Source organism: Varanus komodoensis, unplaced genomic scaffold (genome assembly GCF_004798865.1).
Source record: "Varanus komodoensis strain SLA01 unplaced genomic scaffold, ASM479886v1 scaffold2, whole genome shotgun sequence".
In the NCBI taxonomy this organism is placed as follows: domain Eukaryota; kingdom Metazoa; phylum Chordata; class Lepidosauria; order Squamata; family Varanidae; genus Varanus; species Varanus komodoensis.
This window is the reverse complement of record NW_025335568.1, coordinates 63,340,064-63,367,024: the sequence shown is the minus strand read 5'-3', so window position 1 is coordinate 63,367,024 and position 26,961 is coordinate 63,340,064. Positions and strand designations below refer to the sequence as shown.

The following is a 26,961-nucleotide window of genomic DNA, read 5'->3' as shown; positions in this document are numbered from 1 at the left end:
CATCTGATAGTTTGAGATGATAAAACCCCAGTTAAAATCAATTAACTTGAAAATGAAGGGAAAATAAAATGGTTTTAGCCTGGCACTGAAAAGAATAAAATGATGGCACCAGGCGAACCTCTCTGGGGAGTGAATTTCACAGCTGGGGCACCACCACAGAGAAGGCCCTTCTCCAAGTAGCCACCCTCCCAATCTCCTTCAAGGAGGGCTCCTGGAGAAGGACCTCTGCCCCAGATCTCAAGGGATGGGATGGCAGATAGGGATTGACCTGGGGCCCAGTTATTTGAAGCAACACCTCACTCCATATGTACCTACCCAAGTCCCAAGGTCCTCCTTGGGGGTCCTTCTCCAGGAGCCCCCTCCAAAGGAATCAAGGAGAGTGCCCACCAGTAGAAGGACCTTTTTGGCTGTGGCACCCCTGCTATGGGATGAGCTCCCCAAAGAGGTCTACCTGGCACCTTCAAGACCCTTTTATTTTCCCAGTTTTTAAAAATTTTCGCAGTATTTTTGTGACTTTGGAGCTGAGTCAACAGATTGAGGATCGCTGAGCTCCCCATCGGTGAAATTCCTTCTCTGGAATTTGCCCAGTGCATGGAAACCTGTGCAAATTGTGCAACTTTAACCACTCACCTAACTTTGCATTCATTGTGGCATGGAGTTCTGAATTTAGTGCACATTTCCTTCTTTTTTTTTTTACAATTACACAAATCATGACCTGTTTTAAAAAAGGAAGTCCATGCATCAGATCAACTTGGCACCAACACAGGGGTGGACAGAATGGCATCTTCAAGGGCTGTGCTGAGAAAACATGTCTGGGTTTCACCCCACTACCAGATTTCTGACACATCTGTAACTTTTTAGTCTCCTTTCAAGACTACAGTTTTCCCAGGGTGACTTGCAATATAAACTGTACTTAGCTGAAGTTCTTAGATGGTGACAGGAAAGGGCTGGTTTGGCTACAATTGAGGAATGGGGATTATGGATTTTCTCTCTACCTTTCCTCCCGCATTTGAGAGCTGGGATGGAGCTATGCCAGTGAGCAGGGCAATGCAGAATAGCAGTGTGAAGGTAAATGGCAGTATGAGCATCACCGTACACATGCAAGCATCCTCTGAAACAAGGGTTGGGAACTGACCCAGCACCACTCACTCTCTGCAGGCCCCCTGGCATTTCTGGGGACTGGTGTAGCACTGCTCTCTCCAGTCATTGATTGGCTGTCCCAGTGGGGATTTCTCTCCCTAACCACCTGGAAGGGAGGAGCACAGGGGAAGGGCCTTGAAAGGAGAGGCCAGAGGCTCCCCACCCCTTCCTGAATGTTGCAAAAATAAAAAAGGGACTTCCTTCTCAGAGTGTTGGTTCTAGATTAGAGCTGGGAAGAAAGAAACTGCACAATCTGTTCCCCTAGCATTCCCAGCCTTCCTCTCACACTCAGTACTGAGTTGAGCTGAGCGCAAGTCCACAAATATTTGCAGAATAATGGATGGACAGTCATAATGCACCTGGTCCACATGGGTACATCGCCTCTGGCTGAAGGCCGCAAATCACCTATCCAGACTGGTAGCTATTGACAGCATTCCCTTCATGGATTTATCCCATTCCCTTTTAAACCCACCCAGACTGGGTCTCAGGGCTACCTCCTGTGGAAGTGCCATCTGTATTTTCACTATGACCTTTGTGAGGAAGTGCTCCCTTTTTTCTACCCTGAATCCTCCACCAGCCAGCTTCGTGGGATGACCTGGTAGAAAAAAGCAGTGGAAAGCTGGAAATGTTTACCAATAGCTTGTGCAGGGTGACAAGGGCTATGGCCAGGGTGAAGCTAGTGCAGCTTCACCCACCTGTCCAAGGAGTGCTTGGACTGGCTGTCACTAATAGTTCATGACACCTGTCAATCTAATGCTTCCTCCGGGGAGGGGGTTGGCTATTTCCACAATTTTGGGACAGAAGCACGGAAAGTTAAATTTTGCTGCCCTCCTTCCCTGGCTCAAGATTGCCAGCTCTGGATTGCATACAGGCAGTCCCCAGGTTATGAACAAGTTCCATTCCTGAGCAAACGGAAATTTGTCTTTATGTTGAATTCTTATTTATTTATTTATATTGCGATTTATATCCTGCCTTTTTCCTACAAAGGGCTCAAGGCAGCTGACATCATTCTCCTCCTCCATCTTATCCTGACAACAACAACAATGTGGGGTAGGTTGGGCTGAAAGTCTGTGACTGGCCCAAAGTCACCCAGTTGGCTCCATGACTGTGTGGGGACTAGAACCCGGATCCTCCGAGTCCCAGTCCCTTGCTCTTAACCACTGCACCACACTGGTGATAAGTTGGATCACATATAGTTGGTCCCCCCATCCCCCTGGAGGTTAGAGGCACAGGACTCCTGTTGAAGTGGGAAAACCATGGCTCTCAGTCCCCACCACCCTGCCTGCCCCCAACTCACTATTTTTAAAGGGGATTGGATGAATCCTTGGAGGAGAATGCTGTCAGTAGCTACTAGAGATATGCTGCCTCCAGGGTCAAAGGCAATGTGCGCATTGGTACCAGGTGCTGGGAGACTTGGGCAAGGGGATGCTGTTGCACTGAGGTCCTCTTTGCTGGCAGGCATCCTAGAGGTTCTGCTCCATGGACAGCTGGCCATGGACGGCTTCTGAGAACGGAAGGCCAGCCAAGGTGGGGCTTTGGTCTGAGCCAGCTGGGCTTTTCTGACATCCCTCTGTCCTTAAGGCAGTTTTCTGGGGCCTGATAATGGAATCCCACTTTGTCCTGGGATGGTTTTTGCCATCTGTTTCAATGGGTTTGTGAGTTACATCCAAGGAAGGAAATGGGACTAAGAGTTGAGAACTTTCCCCTGCTGCCTTCTTTCCTCGTGTTTGCTGGGCGCGTCTGAAATTGATAGCAAGATCCAATGCTTTATTAGAACAATTGCTTAGGTTCTTTGTTGGCATTAATAGTTAATGGGGAGGGGAGGACAATCAACCGCTGATCGGTCCCCAAGTAATGAATTTTGCATTATTATATTTGCCTTTCCTGAAATATAAACATGAAGAAGGCTGTTCTCCGATGGCTTATAGCCCATTTTTGCATAATTAACATGGGAAGCTCAAAGAATAGCAGCTTTGTGGATTAGACAATGGCAGGTCTAGGGTTCATCAGCACAGATTAATTAGCTGGTTATCTGAATCTCAGCTGGTGTTCTGGCCACAGAGGGATGGGGAGGGAAAGCAAAAGAGCATGGCTAAAGCCTTCCTGAAACGAAAGAAAGAAAGAAAGAAAGAAAGAAAGAAAGAAAGAAAGAAAGAAAGAAAGAAAGACAGCCTAATGTATAAAAACAGTATATAGTATTGTTTCTTAGAAGTTTAAAAAAGATTGCATTGTGAGGCTATGATGCTTTCAGGATTGGGTACACAGGCCTTCTGCCAGGTCACACTGTCCATCTAGCACAAGGGGAGACAATGGCTGATCCATTGGTATCCCATCAACCCCAACCAACATGGCCAATTAGTATTTATTTAATTAATCTATCAATAATAGTTCTATTCTGCTTTGGACTACAAACCCCATCAAGTTAGGCCATTGATCAGAGCTGATGGGACTTGTATTCTAAACATTTTAGCATGACTTCCAGATGTTTAGAATGCAAACATCTAAGTAAGCAACATTCAGTAAGGGTTCCTAACTCAAGCCCAGACCTGAAGCCAATCCTGCTAAGCCTTAGAAATATCCAATCATACTGGTCTCTGTGTGAGGATTTTGTACAGACAGCCAGAGTGGTATAGTGGCTGAGCTTGTGGGACTGCAACTCAGGAGATCTGGCCTAGGTCCCTGATCATCCCCTGCTGCTTCCATATAGCCTGAAGTGCCCAGTCCTGCCTAATCTTGGAAGCTAAACGCTTTAGCCCTGGTTGGAATCTGGATGGGCGACTTGAGTCCTGCACTGAGCCGGTGGGTGGGCCTAATGGCCTCCGAGGCCTCTTCCAGCTGTATGATGCCATGACTTGTGTGAAGCCCAACAGGGTGACTTTAGGCCAGTCAATGTGCTCTGAGCCTAAGTTAGCTGATGCATCTGTTGTTGGGAGAATAGCATACAGAGTAGCCTTTTTAAGTTGCTTTCAGTTCCTTGAATGGAATGCAACGTGACCTTGGGCAAGTCACAGACTTTCAGGCCCAGCAACCCTACAGGGTTGTTGTGAGCAAAAAGAATGCAGGAGAGGAATCATGCACACTGTGCTGAACTCCTTGGAAGAAGGCTGAGAGAGAAATGTAGATTTTTACAAAAATCTAGTGCTTGTTTATTTCTATTTATCTGACATAGAAACGGGGGAATATAGAAACAGAGTGAGGCAGAAGGGGCCTCCCGGACCTTCTAGTCTGACCCCCGGCTCCAGCCGGCTCCGCTCATGACGTGCCCACCATGTGCATGTCCAGCCTATCTTTGACACTTTTGTATACCATTGCAACAGCCTCGTGGTTCTCTGGACTGTTTACAAACTACTCCCCTGTGGAGTCATTTGAACCCTTTGATACATTCCATAAATATTATTAATGCACTACTCTCCTCGATCCCTGAATATTCTCTAAGTGCACAGCAAAAGGGAGCAGAAAGGGAGCAGATCTACAGTATGGCAACCTGGAGCAAAGCTCACTCCTCATCTTGGACTGCACTGATTACCTCCCCGTGTGTTTGCATGCAATGCATGAAATCGGTTTCCAGGTTTACCCTACCCTGGACTAATTTGAAGGCAATTTTTGCCACATAAAATCACCCATTATGTGAATGTGTCAGGGAGGGCCTCTTTTCTTAAAAAAAAGAAAAAGAAAGGAAAGGGGGGTATTTATTGGGGGTGGGGAAATACCAGCTGTACATGCTACTAAACGGAGTCTAAGAAGCTGCCACCCTGCAAAATGAATTCGCTGAATTAGTGCTGCTGTGTGCAATGTGGCATCCAAAACGGAAGCAAAGAACGTGTGGATCTGTTACTGTGACCCATCAGATGAAGAGCTCGTGGCACTCGGAAGGTTAGACAGAGACTGAACCCATGCCGGTCTGTAGCTCCACCTCTAGACTCTTTCATCCATTTGGCATGATTCACTTGCTAGCTGAAAATGCCAAACACAAGGCCATCCCTAGCCAATGAAGCTTCATAGATGCACTTACTTTGGAGCAAGCACCACTGAACTCAGTAAGACTGGCTTCTAAGTATACGAGCCTAGAATGACCTAGAGTGGCAACATGCCTGTTTTAATTCCCCCTCTAACAAGTGCTTTGACAAAAAAGAGAAAGGCAGTGAGTTACTTAGAATTCAGTCCTTCAACTCTTTTAAATATATTCCTCTTAATATGCATGGTAAGAGTTTCTAAGCTGAAATCTATCTCCGAGAAGCATTTTTTTCAAGGTAAATAATTGAAATGCTACTCAGAAGGTTGGGGCATTTATTTAAACCCTGAATTCTTGACCAAATCAGTTTCATAGCACATAATACATCCTTCATTAGGGTCCCCCCTGAATTGTAACGGTTAATATCCTGCCTCCCGAACCACACTGCTGATCCTTGATCTAACTGGTGCCAGCCCAAATGGGTTCTCCTTTGCTCTTTATGCCTAGTGACGCAATCCATAATTTGGCAGGAAGACACATAGCTAATTTACATGGACCTGTCAGCCCTGTTTGTTAGTGTATCCACAAACCCAACATGTATTATTTTCTGAAAAGCTAATACTGATGAAAGATGAATAAAGATTATTATTTTTAAAATGTATTATTTTCTGAAAAGCTAATACCGATGAAAGATGAATAAAGGGAGAGAAAATGCCTGAGGCATTCCACTTTCTAGGACTTTTTTAACTGTACACGAAACTGTACACAGCGCCCACAAATCACAAGCATCTTGCATTGGATGCGTTCATGACCTTTAGCACGATCACATGACTGCTGAAGCACGTCATTGCCTTCCCATTCATTCTTTTTTCTGCCAGAAATGGATCCATCCCATGAAAGCATAGCCTGCATTTATTTCCTGGGCATTTACCAAGATTCCAACAATATCTTCCATGCAATTAATGTTGTATGAACAGGATCCAGTTTGAAAAATGTACATAGGAAATCCAGTAGGCCACTGGGGAGTTTCTCTTTTCTTTGGAGGTTGGGGGATGCATGCAGGTTCTTGCTCAAGATGTTATTTACTTATTTTATTTCTATATGACCTCACAGCTGAAGTTCTCTGGATAGTTCACAACCATGGATAGCAAATACTGGGGTGAGGAAACCAGTATTTTGCCTACATTCCCTGAAAAACACTTTGACACTTGTCAAAGTTTTGGCACACTCTATTTTCAAACTGCTTTTCAACTCATTTCAGTGAGAAAAGTGTGCATTTCTGTCTATTTTTCAGAAGTCTTTCATTGACTAAAACATTCAAACACTTTTATTTTAAAAATGCACATTTCAAAGTGTGCATTCTGAAAATCTCATTTTTAAGTGGAATTGGACATTCAACAATTTGCCACGATTTCATGAAGTAAAACACCCCTGCACCTGTTCACACCTGGGACAGGTTTGCAGGCTTTGAGAAAAAACATATTCTTGTATATCCTTCGCACATACATACCTGAGAATCAGAACATGTGCTCTGAATGCAGAACATTCTAGTTTTATTTGCTATTGTATTATATATCCTAAATTCCATTCTGGTGTCTCAGATGTCTTTATGTGTCTCGCTAGCAAGCGAGATCTCATGGACACTGGAGCCACCAGTGTCAATGGGCAATGTGTCTACTCCAGGTTGCAAGCTGAACTTTTGAAGGACTATCCGTGGTCCTGAACCGATTGTGGTGTTCTGAATGCGTAACAGCAGGCTAGCTATAGGAATTGGTCTTCATTTTGTTCCATCCCATTTCCACATGAGCTGAAGCATTTCTGAAATTACAGGTTTGTGATACTGTTTTGATTTGGATCCTGCTTTTATAAAAGCGGCTGAGCAAATCAGCTGCAAAGTGACCACAGGACACCGCTGCTATTTATGGCTCCAGGAAACCACAAGAAGCCTGCAGTTACATTTCATTCTGGATGGGTTTCAGCGCTTATGGGAGGCACTTGCTAGAAAGGTGCTTCATTTGTGGCGGGTGGAAAGGAAGGACTGCAAGTGTCTTCTGGAATTAAAATAAAGGTGATGTTGGAGAAATCTCTTCTGCCAATCTACAGGCTTTTCTGGTGAAGCTGGGAAATGAAAGGGCATTAGAACTCAACTACATGGATCTACTCATGTAGTTCCATGAACTGCATGGAATGAGACAGTCAGAGGGGTGAGGTGCACTGGGACCACAGGGCACGGGGAAGGCTGTAGCTCTGAAAAGGCGAACAGCCCCGCACACCCATCCCTGGGGCAGCAATGAAGCCTCTTCCAACTGGTCCGTGCTGCTGTTCTTTTTAAAGCTGCTTTCTCTGCTAGTGCAGGGTGGGGAAGCTGGTTTTTGTGACAATTGCATCCAGAGAGGAAAGGGAAGAGCTGCAGCTTCAGTAACAGGGCTCTCCACTTCTAATGAATTTTAAAAGAGGGAGGGAAGAAGGGAGGGAGAGAGGGACGGAGGGAGAGTGGGAGAGAGAAAGATGCATTATTTGCATTTATCATAATGGGTGTCTTAGCTGCTGCAGGGAGCCAAATACAGCAGAGAGAAGTAATCTAAGTACCCATCTTCCTAAAGAAACCATGAAACTGCTCAAAATATTTGCATGGAAGCGCACCAAAGAGGTGTGTGCCTCTACTGCGGTTGGTGCAAATTGCAGTTTGTGTAAATTGAGGCTGACTTACAGAATCATGGAATAGTAGAGTTGGAAGGGTCCAAGAAGGCCATCAGGCCAAACCCTCTGATGTTGCAGGACACCACGTTACACCATCCCACTCAGATGGCTGTCCAGTTTCTTCTTGAATGTCTCCAGTGTGGGAGAGCCCACCACCTCTCCAGGCAGCTGGTTCCACTGTTGTATTGCTCTGACAGTGAGGAAGCTTTTCCTGATGCCCAGCCTGAATCTGGGTTGCTGCAACTTGAAATGATTATTCCATGTCCTGCACTCTGGGTGATCGAGAAGCGATCCTGTCCTTCCTCCTTGTGCCAGCCTTTGAGGTCCTTATAGAGGGATATCATGTCCCCCCTCAGTCTTCTCTTCTCAAGGCTGAACATGCCCAGTTCCCTCAGTCTCTTATTTATTTATTTTATTTATTAAAACATTTTTATGCCGCCCCATTCGCCGAAGCCTCAGGGCAGCTTACAACAATTAGTTAAATAATTATAATTAAAAATATCTTCTCATAGGGCAATGTTTCCAAACCCTGGATCATTTTTGTTGCCCTCCGCTGGACCCCTTCTAATTTCCCTGCATCTTTCATTAGATCTGAGTTGTTCTTGTTTCTTTCATTGAGGCCTGCTCCACCCACTTCGCATGTGCAGACTCCACCTTGGCCCCCTTGAATTGTCTGACAGTCCACTTCAGATTCGGGCAAAATTCAGGCCTTTGCTTTGCAAACTGCACAAACTTGTGGGGCAGCAGTCTGAATTTTGCACAAATTCCTCTGACTTAAAAAAAACGGAAATCATAGCCCGTTTCAGAAATGGAAATCTCTCTGTTGGCTTGACTCCCATCAGATAAAATCAGTGCCAGTGAAGGGTTGACTGAATGGAATCCACAGGGCCAAGTTAAGAAAATTAATCTGATTTTTATTCTCCAACTAGATTTCTCACAAATCCCTACATTCAAACTGTACAGGGAAAAATGTGGTATAATTCTCCTGAGAACCATTTATTCCAAGTGGCAGAAGCAGGGAGGCGTAATTGCATGGCTGAATGTGAAAAAAACCTCAAGGCCAGAAAAAGTTAGCAGCGTCAGCTTGAAGGGCTGCATTTCTCCAGGAGGGTCTTAGTTCATGCTTGAATCTTTAGATTACCATGTTGTGGGCAGAGATAGGCTTGCGTTTGCTCAGGTCCCCCAAACTCCACTTCGTATCTTAGCTTGTGTCACTCTTGTTCTCATTTGAACCCTGTTTTTTTTTGTACAAATGAGAAAGCGAAAATTTTGAATGGAAAACACGTGCATTTTCATACTTATTTTTCAAAAATGCACACATTTCCTCCCATTGATTATAGAATGTGGATTTTAAACTGTACAATGTGAGTGTTCTTTAAAAAATGAACTAAAATATTTCTTGATTTTTTTCCCAGTACAAATCTGATTCCTTTGCACAGGAAGTTTTCCAACTCCTCTCAGAAAATGTTCTCATGTGTTAGGGCAGCAATGACAACTTGTGGACCTATACATTTTTTATTCTACTGCTCCCCTGCCTCTTACCACTGGATGTACTGGCTACAGCTGATAGGTGTTGTAGGCCAAAACACCTAGATGGCCGCAAGTTGGCAGCTGCTGCAAAATTAAAACACTCCCTCACGTGGTTTGAAGTTATATTATGTAGAAATGTTTATTGGAGCACTTGTAAAAATAGCATGACTTTTTCTTGCACAGTTTAAAACTAAGAATCACACACACAAAGGGAATGAAACCTATTGTCATACCAATTCATTTGAACAACATAAAGAAACGCACATGATGGGATGCGATAAATGCATCTGTTTCAACAGATTTCCCTTCTCTTCCACTATGATAGTCGGCACATCAGCAGTTTTGTTGTTATCATTCATTCATTCGTTCCGTTTCACTCTGAGTGACATATGCATTTCAACAACGTATCTGAATTCTCTCACATAATTGCTAGGGATAATCACCTGCAAAGCACTGTGCACAAATTTGAAACTGTCAGTCTTGCCTAGCATTGTAATTGCAATCGGCATACATTCATTTTCCTTAATCAACCTATAAAATGGAATCTTTTCTACCAAACACCACTGGAGAAATGCCTACTTTGGAAAAATTTCCACCCCTCATCCTTGAGGGGTATCTTGTTCTTCACATCCTATGTATGATTAAAGGCTTGTTTGCAAATTCATGTTGATCTGGGTGTAGCTCAGCACAAAATGCAGAGGTGAATGAATTATCATATGCTTAAAAATGATGGCTTTTCAATGGAGTGCATCCACACATTTAGCTGCAAAAGATCAAAAGCTGAATCCCTGGAGAAATGAGCATCTTTGAATTTGGCTCTGTGGATTCAATATTGATTGTTACTAAAGAATATAACTCTTTCCCAGTGACCAAACAAGAAGGGTCAGTTGCTAAGGGTTCTATGGAAAGACATGAAAGGGTCAAAAATATAAAGTAAACCTGGAAGCAGTTGTTTTAACAGCAGAGGTCCTAAAGGGTGACATGGGTCAAGGTAATGTACAGAAAGTAGCTGAATGTTTCCTGCTGACAGTGCTTTGACTTTTCAATGGATGTGTCCTGCGTTTATTGAGTAATGTTTCCTGCTATGACTTCCTTGCTGCTAATCATTACAAAAAGATGACATATATATTCACCATGCATGATGACTGGAGATGGGCTCACTCTATATTACTAAGTGTTCACCTACAATAAAGAGTATTTTTTAATATAAAATGACTTTCTGGTGTTGCCCATCTCTCCCGGTCAGACAATAAACAAGGGGGACTCTTCTTGTCCTCAACATTACATTTCTATCACAGCATTTCTCCAAGCAGCCAACTGACTCCCCATTTTTATCCTCAAAACAACCCTGCAAAGTAGACTGGGCTGAGGACAGTCCCAGATTCTCAGCCTTTCATGGCTGAACAGTAACTGGACCTGGGCCTTCCTCTGAATGCTTTCATTCTCTAAGAATAAAAGTGGCATTTTAATTGTTTCTTAAAATACTACTTTCAGAAGTCTGAGTTCCATTACTTTCAAAGTAAAACAGGGTCACGCGAACAGAAATGCGGCATGACCCTATATTCATATATAGGGATTGGCTCCAAGGCCCCAGTGGATGCCTGAAACTCCAGATAGTAGTAAACACTATATGCTGTGCATATACATTTCTTTTTTCACAATTTCACGGATAGAAGAATCACTCTTACCATACATTCTGGCAACCTCAGTATACCATTTTTTCCTTTCCCTATTAAATCAATAATTTTTGCTTAAATGAAGCACTTTATGACTTCTCTTTGGCACTTTACATCTCTTTTCCTAACCACGGTTAAGTGAAAACATGCTAACTGAACCAGCAGATACAGGGGTCCTGCTATAAATTATTTTTACCTGGGAAGGTACATCCAAGAACAGAAATGGTTAAAGAAAAACGTGTTTTAAACCTGCACACTCATGAAAGGATCGATACAATGCACATTGTCTCTGAGCTTCCAAATGTAAGCTATGGTAATGGTGCTTGGGTACAGAATGGGAGATGTTTCAAGGAACTAGAATTCAGGCAGACTGTGGGAATTGATCAGTTATTAGCAATGCAATTCTGTGGGTGTCTACTCACAAGGAGCCCCACTGAGTTCACACAAGCACCAAACAAGCAAAAGGCTGGAAGGTGTTTCTCTTATCTTCATAATGCAAAGATTGTAATTTGGGAAATGCAGCTTAAAACAGGGATGGAGGAAAAAGACAATTCCTTCCATTGGAGGATAGTCTTAATTTTGCACATGCAAATCAGGAGACGAAGCAAATCTCAGTGGCAGGCAAATCATTTACACAAATTGCTAGGCAAAATGGTATAAAAATGAGTTCAGAGAAAGGCACAGACAGATGCACAGAATTTTTCATCCACTTGTAGAAGTCAGGATAAAGCAAATTTAGGACTGGGAAAATTCTTAAGGTCGGGACAAACTGAATTTAAGACCTGAAAGCTGTGAAATGGATTGAAACTGAAATCAACAAATTTCCCCATCTCTAATATTTTTTCTTTAAAGCTTCTTTAAAAACGGCAGCATGACTTTGGTGGTGGTGCTTCTGAAGGGTGAGACCAGGATGAAAAGTTTCATCAAATGTCTTTCTCTCTTGCAGCGGGAACAACGTACATATTTAGCAAAGGTGGTGGACAGATCACATATACCTGGCCCCCCAACGATCGCCCCAGCACGCGAGCAGACAGACTGGCAATAGGGTTTAGCACCGTCCAGAAAGAAGCAGTCTTGGTGCGTGTGGACAGCTCTACTGGGCTCGGCGATTACCTAGAGCTGCATATCGTAAGTACTGTCAGCAGAATACACTGTGACTGTTTATCTCTGTGTTTCGATTCTTGCTTGCGCTGTGGCTATTACAATACTGTCCTTTGGCTACAATTGATTTCCTGCTATTGAGGAGCATCTTTCCCTCTCCAAAAAGTATTTAAGTGATTTATAAATTTCAATCCAATTTCCAGAAGAGACTTTTTGGCATCGGGGTGAGACTAATCCTATCGGTGAGCAGCAGAATGTGGGATTTGAATGTCTGAGGCCTGCTGAGTTCAGTGGGATTTAACAAGGCTGCAGGTTGGGTTCTGAATCACCCGGATCAAACAGGAGGGGCTTCCTTTGGATGTTGCGGTGCTTGGTGAGAACTGGACGAGCTAGCAAGCTGTGCACATTGGTTGTGAGGTTGCTGCTGTATGGAGCTTTCTGGTCTGCTGAGAATATTGCCGTCACTCTGTTGATAAAGGTCTTGTAGGCTGCAGCAGGAAGGAGCTCCCTGTCCCTCTAGCACCTTCTCAGGCCCATTCTAGAAATAATTCAGGGCCAGGGAATTAATTTTCCAGAACTCTCAAATGCAACTCACTTGATGGTTCCATGGCTCCAGCCCTCTTCCGTCCTTGGCACATCATACACAGTATGCTTGGAACTGCCTCAGATGGAACTTGGCCAGCTATTCGTAGAATGATGGAATGGTGGAGTCAGAAGGGGCCAGAGGGTGATCAGGTCCATCCCCTGCTCAGTCCAGGACTCCAGGTTAAACCTTCCCTCTCTGATGGCTGCCCAGCTGCATCTCGGATGCCTCCAGTGTGGGAGAGCCCACAGCCTCCCTGGGTCAGGGGTTCATTGTCCTGTTGCTCTAACAGTCAGGACTTTCTTCCTGATGTTCAGCTGCCGTCTGGCTTGCTTTAACTTGAGTCCATTATTGTGTGTCCTGAGTTCTGGGATGGCCGAGATTTCCTACCCCCTTTGCCCAGTAATCTGAAAGTTGTGTGCGAGTGGTGATAGCAAAGGGCCTTGCGATGCCAGGGCCTGGAAGTCTGTAAGGCTCCAGGCCCAATCCAGTTTGGGCAGATCATCTGAATCAAGGATGCTGATCCTCCTTCAGCTTGCAGGCCAGTTCCATTTAGGAGAAATTCCTTGGAGAAAATTCCATTGGTGGCTGGGTCTGAAAGCAAAAGGGGTGGGGCCAAAGTACCTAAAACACCCCGTTCTCCCAGCATCAAGTCCTTTGTGCCAGCAAGGAAGGCTTGGGAGAGGCACGTCGCACTCTTTGGAGTGGAGCAACATGGAAGAGCAGTGGAGTCGTCCTCCATGCTCTGGTGACCTCCTGGTCGAACTATTGCAAGGCATTCCGTGGGGCTGCCCTTGAAAATGATCTGGATACTTCAGTTGGTACAGAAGTTCAGGCCTGATTTAAGGTGCTGACCTTGACATATAAAGTCCTAAACCGATGAAGGCCTGGTTATCTGAAGGAATGTTTCCTTCTATGTACACCTGCCCAGACCTTAAGATCATTTGCTGAGGTCCTTCTCTGGGGTCCCTCTTTGGAAGAGGCTGGTAAGATTTCTACCAGAGGAAGGGCCTTCTCAGTGGTAGCACCCAAACTGTGGAATCTGCTCAGCAGAGAGGTGTGCCTGACACCAACTCTTTATTCATTTTGGCTCTTTTTATTTGCTCAGCATTTTAATGGTTGAATGCTTTTACTGTATATTTTTTATTTATATTACACATTAGGATTCAAGTGCTCTTGTGGAATTTGCTGTCCTGTTTTATTCTCTGTAAGCCATCTAGAGATCCAGACTGGATATAAGACAGGAGATAAATGTTTTTAATAAACAAACACACAAATACATTTCAAATGTTCCGAATGGGGAAATAACAGCACAAAAGCCAAGACACAAAATGTTTGGATGTCACAGGCAAGGGGGCAAGGCATGGGTGTACTAAATTGGAGCAGTGGAAAACTTACCTCAGGCCTGGGACTCCGCAGCCCTGATAGGCATGGTTACCCCAGTGCAGAACAGATCCCTGGAGGTGGAGGCAATGCCCAGAACCCAGTCTCCAAATCATCTGTTTTTATTCCTGGCTGGCATCATAACTATAGTCTACCGCAGTTCATTTATATGAATGTCAGGAAGCTGTATTAGTACTAACAGATTAGAAGAGAATCTGTCAGAGGAATGGTAATGATCCCATTTGGCTGGGCGTGTTGTTAATCCTGACAAGAGCCGACGGATCCCACCATTACCGTGCCACGATAAATTTTGAGCGGGAAACAGAGTTGTCACCATGAAAAGTCTAGCAGGGTAATTTCAAGTTGCCTTGGAGCAAATAAGTAGCAATCGCCGTGAAAAGCGTCTGGGTTTTTATGGCATCATAAATAAATGATCAGTTGAGATAAACTTAAGTAGGGCAGCCGAGAATTTTAGCAGTTTAGATTAATCTCAACTTTGTTAATGTATTAAGTTTGAGCTTGATTTAACAACCCCACTACTTTGCTGAGGAAGGAAGCATTTCTCTCACGAGGATTATTTATTGATCTATTAGGAATTTCTGCTTTTCCCCTCTGAAAACTTTTATGGTGATTAATCCAAAGTCAAAATGTGCCATCTTGACTAGGATGGGCTCTGCATATTTATATTCTCTTGCCCTCTTCTTAGCCCCTCCAGCAGGCAGTGTTGTATAGTGGTTAGAGTGCTGGACTGGGGATTTGGGATGTCTGAGTTCTAGTCCCCATTCAGCCACGGAGTTCACTGAGTGACTTTGGGCCAGTCACAGACTCCCAGCCTAACCACAAGGTTGTTGTTCTGAGGATCAAATGGAGAGGAGGAAGAGAATAATGTAAGCCTCGTTGGATTCCTTGAAAGGGAAAAAGTGGGATATAAATATAACAAACAAAACTGCAATAGCATCAAATTGCACAAGGATGATGTGTGTGCTTGCCATGGAAGTTTTATTGTGGAAGCAAAGGTACGTTTGCACAATTTCCGTGTATGTTTAATAATTAGCTATTCAATCTTTTGTGTGCTGCCTTTTAGGACCACATCCTCATACGGTTCATCCCATGATAAAACATTTAAAACAAAGCCATGTAATTATGCCTTTCTGGTTGTTAAAACAGTTATGGACATAAGAATGTGAGAAAAGACATGCTGAACCAGACCAGCCCCCCCTCCCCCGGTCCAGCTCTGTGTTCACACTGTGGCTGGCTAGGTGGCGATGAGAGAGCCCGTGTGGCGCAGTGGTGAAGAGCGTGGGACTGGGACTCGGAGGACCTGGGTTCGAGTCCCCGCTCAGCCATGGAGCCAACTGGGTGACTTTGGGCCAGTCGCAGGCTCTCAGTCCAGCCTACCTCACAGGGTTGTTGTTGTGGGGATAAGCTGGAGGAGGAGAATGATGTAAGCTGCCTTGAGCCCTTTGCAGGAAAAAGGCAGGATATAAATCTGGGGAAAAAAAATCCCCAAGCATCCCCGGCGTACTACCTTGTGTCTTTGTGATGGTAGCCACTGGCAGTGGAAACACGTGTGAATGTGTCTAATTCTCTTTTAAACCCATGCAAGAAAGTGGTCATCTCAGTAGCGAATTCTACTGCTTGCTTAAACACTATGTGAAGAAGTCCTTAGAAACATAGAAATGGAGCGAGTCAGAAGGGGTCTCCTGGGCCATCTAGTCGGACCCCTGGCTCCAGCCGGGTCCGCTCACGACATGCCCACCATGTGCATGCCCAAAGTCCTTCCTTACATCTGTCCCGAATCTTCTACTATTTCCTTTCACTGAACTGCACAACAGCAGCATCCACTGAGTAAAACATAAAGCACTCCTGCTCTTTGCTTGCTTGGCCGCCTGGAACGGTGGAAAGCAGAGGTCTTGCCTCAAACTCCCGGCTGGTCCTTCAGCACGAAGCTGAACAGGGTGGCACAACTTCCAGGTCGTAACACAGAGGATGGCAACTGCATTTGAAGCAGCCTTTATGCTGGGCGGAGGGTGCATTTCGGGGGTACGATGAAGGTTTTGCTGACTGCATCAGCAGCATTAGCATTATTAGTCTCATTTCTGTACTACCCAATGGCCAAGGCTTTCTCCTCTCCGGGCCATTTACAACAATTCATAAAAAGGTGGAGTTCAAATGCAATAAAAGGCATGCCATTCTTCCAATGCACAACATATAAAAACATCTGAACAGCTAAAAGAATTGTAGTGCAGATGGAACTTGTTCAGAACAGGTAATATAAATACCCCACTGTGCCCTTGAATGCGATTAAGCACCTGTGGGGAAAGGGCCATCTTACCCTGGAGATCACTGTGCCAGAGGCCTCTTTACTTATGTGCTAGAGCATGGAGCTGCCAACTGGGGGTGCCCCAGGCAAGGTAGGAACAGTTGTGCGGGGTCTGAAACACAGCCCTGCTCACTCGTCCGCTACCTGGGCCTTTTTTGCCTGGAAATACATGGATGCAAACAACTCTGAACTGCTCCTTTTACATGTGGTCTGTCCATCCGTCTGTCTGTCCACCTTGCTTCTTACCTTCAGAGTTTTCTGGAAACAGACGACAAGCTTAATCATTGAAATAAAACCCAGGTGTGTCCTTCTCATATTACCCAGTTTACAAAGATTGATGTGAACCTAACAATTCAAGCTGATGAAAATTCCCCCCCTCCCCAATTACTACTTGACCATCTGATTCAGTCCTTAATGTTAAACTAGAAATAAAATTGCCTTACCTAGCAGCATTTCTTTCTGATTAACCCTTGCTAATATAGGGAGCATTTTAAACCATCTCATAAAGTACAGCAGTGCAGCGTTAATAGACCCTGGAATGGAAATGTCTCTCTGAGTAGAGTAGGGGGACCTTACATGCCACGAGAAATGTTGACACAGGCAGAAGGTACTGAACTACATTAACAAGGCTGCAGAAATCTGGATTTTGTTTTGTCTCCATTGCAGGGACTTGGCAGCATACATTCAGCTGTTAGAAAAGGGTGGTTCAGACGAAACTCCACAAACGCATTGAAATATTGTGCAAAGGTTATTATTTCCCTCCACGGCCCTTGCTGGAAACATTTCCCCACCATCTGCATGATTGGATAGTGTGAGGAAAATATTCCGTGTGAACTGGTACAATTGTGCAATGAGGGATTTCCACGGCAGGTCTCCAGGCAGAGGTGCAGAAATAGTTTGGACTGCCCCAAAACCCTGCTCACACATTCTGTCAGTGTGTGTGTGCACAAACATAGGTTGTGTGAAATGGATATCTATGCTTCATTTTCATGTGTACTGTGCTGGTATACGGTGCTCTTTTCTTTATTCAGCTCTAATTTGCACGGCAGAATCTGGTCATGTGGGAAAGTCAGCTTGGATTTATGGCCAGCCTTGTTAAGAGACCCTGAGAATCATGGGCAGTAAGCTGGCTGATATTTCGTAAGAAACTGCTGCCCATGTGTGAAAATTAAAACCCTGCTCTCTCTCTTTTATTTTAGAAAATGTTTCCTTCGACAGCCAATGTTGAGCTGCCAGTTCTGCATTAGAGACTATCTTTCCTGCAATCTGAAGTTTTATTCTTGCATAGTTCTAGGGTATTCTATCTCAACTGCCACCATCACCACATTTAAGATATATGATAAGCCATTGGTTAGTGAGGTCATAATATTGCTAAGCAGCAAGTCAAAGTGGAGCCATTTATGCCTGCTGCCTTTTTAACCCATCAAGATTTTTTATTGAAATTGGGCACTCCGTGTCTGTGATTGTTCCTCCCCTCACAACAGCCCTAGGAGGTAGCATAGAAGGATGCATTGTGCCTGGCCCATAATCACCCAATTGGTTTTTTAGCCACATGGGGCCGTGAACCCACACCTTCCGGGTCTTATATTCCTGCCCCATGAGGGCTTCTCAGATTAGATTCATAACTGACTCTGTGGCCTCAAAATTCAGTATAGACTGTGTGTGTTATATAAACACCATGCTCTTTGACTGTCCTGAGTCACAGGGGACATTCTAGAAATAATAAATAGTCTAGAATCCCGTTTGTATTTGTGCAGGGCCAAGGTGGAATGAAATTAAATTCCGTGACAGTGACTGCTTGCCTGCACACAAAGCAGGGCCCTGTTGCCCATTGGATTATTTCCATTCCATTAAGGATGGAGGAAAGGGTTGCTCAGCACCGGTGATTTAGCTGGACGTGACAACCGAAATGAGCATCAGCCTCAGGGGAGGCTGGCCACACCTGTGTCCATAGGACTCCGCAGTGGCCGCTTCTGAGCTTTCTCAGAGCTATCCATGGTGCTGAAATCCATCCTCGAAATAGGTTCACCTCCGTGGTGCTTCACGGAACGCTTCTCAAAATAGAAGCTGTGCTGGATTAGCCCCCATCCCCCTGAAAAAGGAGTTCCCAGGGAGCCCTGCTTGCCCAGTAGCTCTGAGTCAGCCCTGGAAGCAAAAGCAAATCTTCAGCATGGGTGCCCAAAAGGTGCTCATCTTGCTGTCAGAATTTGGCCTTGAGCAAGGGAAGTTTAAAAAACAAACTGGAAAAGTTATAAAAAGATTAAAGAGACAATATTCATCTCTTTATTGAGTTATTTAGGTTTTTTTCTGCAAAGAGTACAAGGCAGTTTACTTAATCCCCCTCCCCAATATTTTTATCCTCAGAACAAGCCTTAAGGGAAGTTTTACATCCCTCCCTCCCTCTCTTACGTGCTAGAATATTGCAAAAACCGTTTGCATGAGTTGCAATCAAATGGACTTCCGAAGTGGGCAATGGGTGCACAATGGCCGTGCTGCAGGGAAGCTGATCTTCCCCTTGAAAGAGGTGGCTGGTGGGCAGGGATGTTTGATGCCAGGAGACCCCCTTTGCATGGATAATCAGGCAAGGAACAGATGGGGAGAGGTGCTTGGTGGCTGTGGGTCCATGTGCCCTTTGCACATGTGTAATGAATCTCTTGAGACACAATGCTATGCATGTTCAGGCAGAAAAGGCTCCTAAGATTTGCCCTGTGTCTGGCTGGAGCATGTAGGACTTTTCAGTGTACACATGGGTGATATGGTCCCCCTATTGGCGAAAGTCTTCCCACTTCTACAGACCCTGGAGAAAAAGCTGAATCTGAGATAAGGCAACTTGAGCTCGCTAAATTATAACATGGCATTATTGAAAGATTAAGAAATAGTGATGCCTAGAAAAAATCAGGAGCTATCCCAGTAAGTAGGGACTGTTGGAGCTATGGTGCGGGGGGAGAGAAGGGGATGCCAGTTTGCATAAATGTTGCCCATGCTAATTCATATTTATTGATGCAAATTTAGAGGTAACTGTCATCATTAAATGCAATCATTCAGTGCAATGCATTCAGCTTTCCCAGTGAGGCAGCCTGTGACTTAGTGAGATGTCTAGGCACTTAGCAGCGATGGGCAATTCTGGGGCCAGTGTTTGAGAGCCAGTCTTAACGCATGGGCCTGATGGGCTCTTGCCCAGGGGCCCCATACTAATTTGTGTATGTTAACCCTTGGAAAATCGGAAAACTTCCAAAATTAACAGTAGTTGTAGTTGTCGTAGGGGCCCCAGTACACTGCTTTGCCCGGGGCCCATAATGCTGTTAAGACGGCTCTGGGACTCAGGTGATCTGGGTTCTACTCCCCACTCAGCCATGGAGCCAACTGGGCGACTTTGGGCCAGTCACAGTCTCCTAGCCCAGCCTACCTCACAGGGTTCTTGTGAGGATAAGAGGGAGACAGGAATGATGGAAGCTGCCTTGAGTTCCCTGAAAGGAAAAAAGGCAGGAAAATAAATAAGTAAATAAACAAGGCCACTGCTCCTGCTTTCAGTGGGCCCCTATCTATAAACAGAGCTTGTACTGGTTAGCCTTTCACACAGAAGATGGTTCTCCGAAGAGGAGGACTAGAGGACCTCCTAAACAGCTGTGTGCGAGAAACCCTTTTGTCCTGCAATCCTGCTGTTTGCCAAGCCAGCCTGAGTTTCAGTAGCCAGACACAACCCCATCAAAATGCTTGCAGATGCAGTGCTCTTTGTGCCACAGAACCACCGGCTGGCACGCTCCTCCCTACACGGCAGATGTGGAAGTTTAGCAATGTGGTAACTTTCCTCAGGTCTCTTTCCATGCAGTGTGTTTCCAGTTTCGGCTCCTTATCACCAGAGCCGAGTGTGTCTCTGTGTGCTTGGCATGTGCGCGCTCGAGATTCTCTAGCAGGGCTTTTCAGACCCACTCGGCGTATCTGATAATCACACAGCTGCTTATCCCATATTCTGCAGCACATTTGATGGCGGAACATACGCAAGTCGCCGGAATACTGCACAGCACCTGGCAGCGGGAAGCCCCACTTGACAAGTTGCCCTTGTTTTCTTCCCTTCCCTGCAGACCCTCCCCCAATTTCCCTGCCTTTTGGAGCACTTTGATGGACTAGGCAGCTTTGTAGAACAGAAGCAACTGGGTTTGGTGTCATTTAATTTCAAAGAGGAGCCTTGTGCCCACCTCCTCTTTTGTTCCCACCTTCTTGATGCAAATAATGCATAATGAGAGAGAGAGAGAGAGAGAGAGAGAGAGAGAGAGAGAGAGAGAGAGAGAATGTATAAAGACAGGAAAGAGAAATACTGTAAACTAAAAGAAAGACCCATTTTAGAATAAAGAGCAGCAGAACTGCTTAGTTCTGCTCTGAAATATTGTTGTGAAAAGCAAAATGATTGCCTTCCGCTCCAACCAAAATCTGGCAATTGCTGTCCTCTCAGTAGATCTGAAAACTTGGGGCATGTGCAGAGGGTCTGAGCCATGCTGCACCGACCTCCTATGCCGCTCCCGGAGTGCACTGGAAACCCCTTCAGAAGCTGAGGGCCCCACCTCTGGAGAGTCTCCTGGCCTGGGTGCCAGACAGGGGGGGCATTTTCCCCCTGCGCTATTTCCTCTGCCGTTTCCAGAGGATCTATTTCTGCTTAATGCCTGCCTCTCAGTGGCATATGGGGGAGGGAGAGTTGCCCTCCTGCCTCCAGGTAAGCTATCAGTTATGTTGCAATGCAGGGCTTTAATTGTAAAGGTTTTGTGTACATGTCTGCAAGTTGCTCTGCTCAACCAGCAATAAGTCTTGTTTAGAGCAGTGTCAGGGGACCGCGCTGTTGCTTGGTTCTGCGCAATTTGCTCTCCCTGGATTGGTTCTTCAGTGCATTCACTGTGCTATTTTCCAATGCTCTAATTGCTTCTGTCTGGAGGAAAGAAAGAAGAAATAATAACCCCTGTCAGTTCTAGATTTGCAGACTAAAATAAGATAGTTGGGCACTTTCGGAGGGGTGGATCCTATAATGGATCTTGTGGAAAGCACCGAGAAGTATAGGAAAAAGATTTCTTGTTTTCCTGTGGCAAAATGTAATAGCTTCAGAACAGTAAAAAATGATAACACTAGAGAAGGAAGCAGCATTCCATGGATTGTTTGTGTATTTAATCTCGTTTTATAGTTTTTGTATATCTATCTATTTATATCTAGCTCATCCAAACTTTATTTTTAAAAAGAAAAAGCCAAGACACATCATGCAAGAAGTGTGACATTCAAAAGGAAATGCAAAAAAAAAAAATGCAGGGGGGGGTCAAGATTTATTTCATTTTAAAAACTGCCCGTTTGCAAATGTAAAAAGTTTGTTCAGAAGGAAGGAGGGTAGGAAAAAGGATACAGATTGTATTTTTTTTTAATACAGTATGTTTGATGGAATTACAGGCAAGGTTAGGACCTTGTTCCACATGTAACAGACTTATTAATTAAGAACTTAATCCTGTGAACTTATGAACTAAGAAAAAAGACTTACAGTTTCCAGCATGTCGAACATGCACAGGACTGTGCCTTGAGTCATATTTACTGAATGTAGAACGGAGCAGAAGGGGAGAGCTGTATTCCTCTGCCTTTTTGTCATCCATGATATAATTAGCGCTCTGATTTTTGTAATTGCCAAATTTGCTTGTTGTTTTACATTACGCAGAGCCTCTTAAATTTATTAAGGAAATACTTGATCTAAACCCAGCTGACGTCAGTGGAAAGAACTAACTGTTCAGATTCGCTTAATGACATTTTTGCTTCCATGTTCACCAAGTCCTAGCACTGCCGGAATTAGCAGTCCTGTTAAGAGGGCTATGTGCCAGTACAAGGACCAGACACTCTTCCAATGAAATAGTCCTCCATACCTAGGAAACGAACATCTCAGGATAAGCTGTGCTGAATTCCTTCACACTGGTAAGTTAGCTTTCTACACGAGAATGTTTCTCCCTGACACACACAATGGATGAACACTCCATTGTGGTAGAGTCCCACCTAAAGCCTCAGTCCAGACACAGGGACTTACCACTATGTAAGAACATAAGACCACAGGAAGAGCCACGTTGGAGCAGACGGATGGTCCGGCTAGTCCAGCCTTGTATTCACACAATGGTAAACCAGTTGCCCACAGGATCCCTCAGGCAGGATGGGTACAACAGCCCCCTCCTGCCCAAGCAACTGGTGAATGCAAACATTGCCACCTGTGATACCAGAGAGAGCACCCAGACAACAAGGCCATGGGTAGCCTTCTCCTCCATGAATGTGCCCAATCTCCTTTTAAAGCCATCCAGATAGATGGCTATGACTACTTCTTGTGGACATGAATTCCATAATTTACCTGTGCACTGTGTGAAGAAGCACTTCTGTTGTTCTGTCCTGAATCTCCCACCAGTCTGCTTCATGGGAGGATCCCAGGTTCTAGTATCAAGAATCGGGGTGTAAAGTAGGTTTGTATTTTCAGTCCACAGTTGTGTTTCCAGTGATGGGAGAACTCATAAAAAACATACTGGAAGTGTCCGGGGACAACTTTTCCTCCTGAAGAGCATGTGATTGGAATTGCAGTCGGGGACAACTTCTGATCCTGTGCTTCCGAGCTGGAATCAAGCCAGGGTAGCACGACATCTTCAGTTTCCTCTGCCTCTTGATTTGGTTTGAAAACACAGAGAAAGTTTGAAAGCCTTGGTAGGATGTTATGTTCCCCATCAGGTTCAGAAACGTGATTTCTCTTGAGGGAGAGAACATAAGAAAAGCCACACTGGATCAGAGCAGGGTTCATCCAGTCTAGCACTCCATACGCACAGTAGCAAACCAGCTGCCCACAGGCTCCCTCCAGCAGGATGGGTGGCAAGGCCTCCTCCTGCCCAGCTCCTCAGCAATTGGAGGAAGAAGGCAGGCCACCTCTGGTGAAGGAGATAGCACATGGCTGGCAGACCTAGTAGCCACTCCTAGGCTCCTCCTTCATGAATCTGTCTAATCCCCATTTAAAGCCATTCAGATGGGTGGCCATCACCACCTTCCATGGCAGTAGTTTCCACAATTTAATTGCATGCTGTGTGAAGATCTCCTTTCTTTTCTCTGTTCTAAAACTTCCCGCAATCAGTTTCATGGGGTTCAAGTGTTATGGGAGGAGAAGAAAACTTTCTCCACTTTCTCCATTCCATGATTTTTTTTTTAACACCTCCATCTTACTGGAATACTGTGTCCAGTTCTGGGCACCAAGATTTAAGAATGATGCAGAAAAATTAGAAAGGGTCCAGAGGAGGGCAACAATTAACAGGGCAATTTTAACACTGCCCTGTGAGGAGGGACTGAGAGAACTAAGCATGTTCAGCCTTGATGAGAGAAGACTGAGGGGGGACATGATATCCCTCTAGAAGTACCTCAAAGGCTGTCACAAAGAGAAAGGTCAAGATCTCTTCTTGCTGATGCAAGAATGCAGGACACAGAATAATCCATTCAAGATGCAGCAACCCAGATTCAGGCTGGACATCAGGAAAAGCTTCCTGACTGTCAAAGCGATGCAACAGTGGAACCAGCTGCCTGGAGAGGTGGCAGCTCTTCCACACTGGAGACATTCAAGAAGAAACTGGGCAGCCCTCTGAGTGGGATGATGCAACATGGTGTCCTGCAACAGCAGGGGGTTGGGCCCAACGGCCTTCTTGGCCCCTTCCAGCTCTGCTATTCTATGATTTCATCATTCTATGATTGTGTCTCTCATTACTTGCCTTTTTCTAAGCTGTTGTTGTAGCTGCTCCTCACAGGGGAGCTGCTCCATCCCCCGGTCATTCTTGTTGCCATTCTCTGCATTTTAAAGGTACAGACAAGAAATAGGTGACCAAGGTCTCTTCTGCCTGTTTTGAGTCCTCTCTGTGGCCATTTACCACCTTGTTTGTTCTGGGCCCTTTGGCCTGTCTAGATGGCTAGTCTTGGTGGGACAGCTCATATTTCCATTTTCCTGCCTCTTTCAGATTCACTCCATTGCTACCCAGAATTCCGGCCAGGTTGTAACATTGCATCAAGGGTGTGTCCTGTTCCCTCGGGGATGACAGAAAGGCTGGGGAGAGAAGCTCAGCACACCTTGTTTCTGCATCAGCCTCTGAGCTGGATGTACTGATCTGGAAAGTGGCAAACCCCTACTGTGAGCACCTCTGAGGCCAAGCCGGGTTCACTTTCACACTGGGAACAAGCCAGCTTGGTGCAGTGGGCAGAGAGTTGGGCTGGGACTCAGCTTTAGTCCCTGCTGGCCAGGAAATTTGAGTCAGTCACTGGTCCTCAACCCAACCTACCTAACTGGGTTGTTGCGAGGATAACATGGGGGTGGTGTAGGAACTCAGGCAAGTTGCTTCAGGTTCCCTGGAAGAGAAGAAAGGTAAGGTAGAAAAGCAATACAATCATAATAGTAGGAAAGAACTGCAGTACTCATCTCACCAATGGATCTGGATCTACCTTCTGTCTATCCTAAACTAGGTCCTCTTTTCCTTTTCCTCTAAACCTTCTTTTCCTGCAAACCTGATGAAGATGGTCTATTGTAGTTGGCCTGCTTCCAGGAGGAAAAAACCAAACTCAGCTGCCTCGCTGCTCTAATGCAGTAGTTGCTTCAGACTGACTCACTTCAGAAATGCCAGTGAGCATCTCTAATTACAATGTTAATCTTCACAATTGCCCGATCCAGGTGCAATATCAGGAATCTTGGTGGTAAGACAGGGCAATTACTTTTGACCCTTGGAGATGCTGTAAAGGTGCTGCTCTCAGCCACAAGCCATTTTTTAATTTAATCTTTCTTTCTAAGGAAAGCAACCGGGCAGCATTCTCCAGCTATAAAGCGCAGCAGCAGGGGAACTGCAGCCAGCTTCCATCCCTCCTCATAAACTAGCAGGGCCATAAACTTTTCCAGCCCAAAGTGCTAGTTTTAGGCTGCAGTCCTATGTACGCCACACATGGGACTTCATAGGACTGACATCTGAGTTGGCATCCTCGGGGCTGCATTTGTAAGGTCCTAAAATTGAGGCTCTCTAGCTCACTGGACACCTTTGGAACAGTGAGAGGGTTGTTGTGTACCCGATCCAGGATGGCTACAGAGGGTGGGCTTGTCCATGAGTGGAATGGCTTTGATGGAAGGCATGGCCTGGCACTAAGCACTCGTTACTCATAAGGCAAACTGAAAGGAAGGTAACCTGCCCCAGAACCTACAGGTGAAGCAGAAGTGTTGTGCTCCTGAGGACAAACAATTCATTTTGAATCCAACTAGAGATTGTGATGGAGGCCAATGCTTTGCTTTGGAGCATGTCAAGTCTGCATTTTTCAGGAGGAGGAGAAGGAAGGGAAAATCACAAGAGAAATATAAGAGAAATCAGGAGAAGCAGGGAACTGGGCGCTGCCAAGAGAGGGAAGCATGGTTCATCAATGCCCAGGAGTACTGTGCTGGAGAATCCAGCCCTTAACCACCTGGGGACTCAGGTCACCCGACCATGTTGTGAGTTCTCTGGGAGCAGCTCTTCTTTCCATCCTGGCAAATGCCTCTATGGTGCATTTGACAGGGATGTGAGAAAGGGCTTTTGTTGCAGCTACAGCCAGCTCCTGAAACTCCTTTCTTCAAGAGATCTGCCTCGCCCCATTTTTTTTGGAAAGCATTGCTTATTACTAAAAGCTTCAGCTATCTCCTCCTCTGGCCACATTCCCTTTCTCTTAGATGAATCAAAATAGTTTCCAACAATAGTGTCCGAAGACTGCACACAACACATTAAAATCACGCTATCAGTGAAGATAGTTTACAGTTTGTTTTTCTTCCTTGTACCATCTCAAATTACTGTTTTGTCATTTCATACTTGCCTTCTACTCTACAATAAAGTGGAAGAAAGGGAGCTTTTTAGCATCAGAGGATGTAAATAGCTAAAGCTCACAGCTGGAGCTAAAGAAGGTAATACTTTTTGCTGCTTATGACGTCAGTGAACAATGGAAAATGTATTGGAACTTGGCCATTTTGTTCTGCATAGAGGTGGGCTTCTGATAGCATGCAAAGACCTCCTTTTTTGGACGGGCCATGCAAAGAGTGTTGTGGTCAGGATGGGGCTAAGGTAGCCCCTTAAGGATTGTGCCCCAAAGAGGAAATGCATCGCCAAAAAAGGACAACCAGTAGATTTCATGTTTGCATAAAATTTGCTCATCCTAATTTACATACACAGATATCAGTTTGGAAATAGTGACTGCAATATACATAGAATTATGATACGTTGTTAGAAGAAGGTGATTGGGTTCCCTGTATATCTTCTGAGCCAACAATCCAGTTGCTAACCCTTCATGGACCACTTCCAGGCTCCACCTCTCCCTTTTTTGGGGAGGTTCTTTACACTCAAATCAGAGTTTGACTGGACAGTCCTTCAGAAATAAGGACATTTTCAAATGGAGGACTCTGCTCTAAAAAGTAGGATTCAAGGATACAAACACCAGCATCGCCTTAGACCAGGGGTCCTCAGACTTTTTAACCAGGGGGCCAGTTCATGGTCCCTCAGACTGTTGCGGGGGCCGGGTGTGATTGCGGGTGCACTGGGGGGGGGGG

At 45.1% G+C, this 26,961-nt stretch overlaps 1 protein-coding gene across 1 annotated transcript in view; it reads left to right on the top strand.

The window, feature by feature from the left end:
• Positions 1 to 26,961, top strand: part of NRXN1 (neurexin 1) — a 1,090,172-nt gene that overhangs the window by 802,383 nt on the left and 260,828 nt on the right. Inside the window, 1 exon segment of the mRNA XM_044428877.1 lies at positions 11,945 to 12,126. Within this exon segment, the coding sequence (XP_044284812.1) occupies positions 11,945 to 12,126 (182 nt within the window).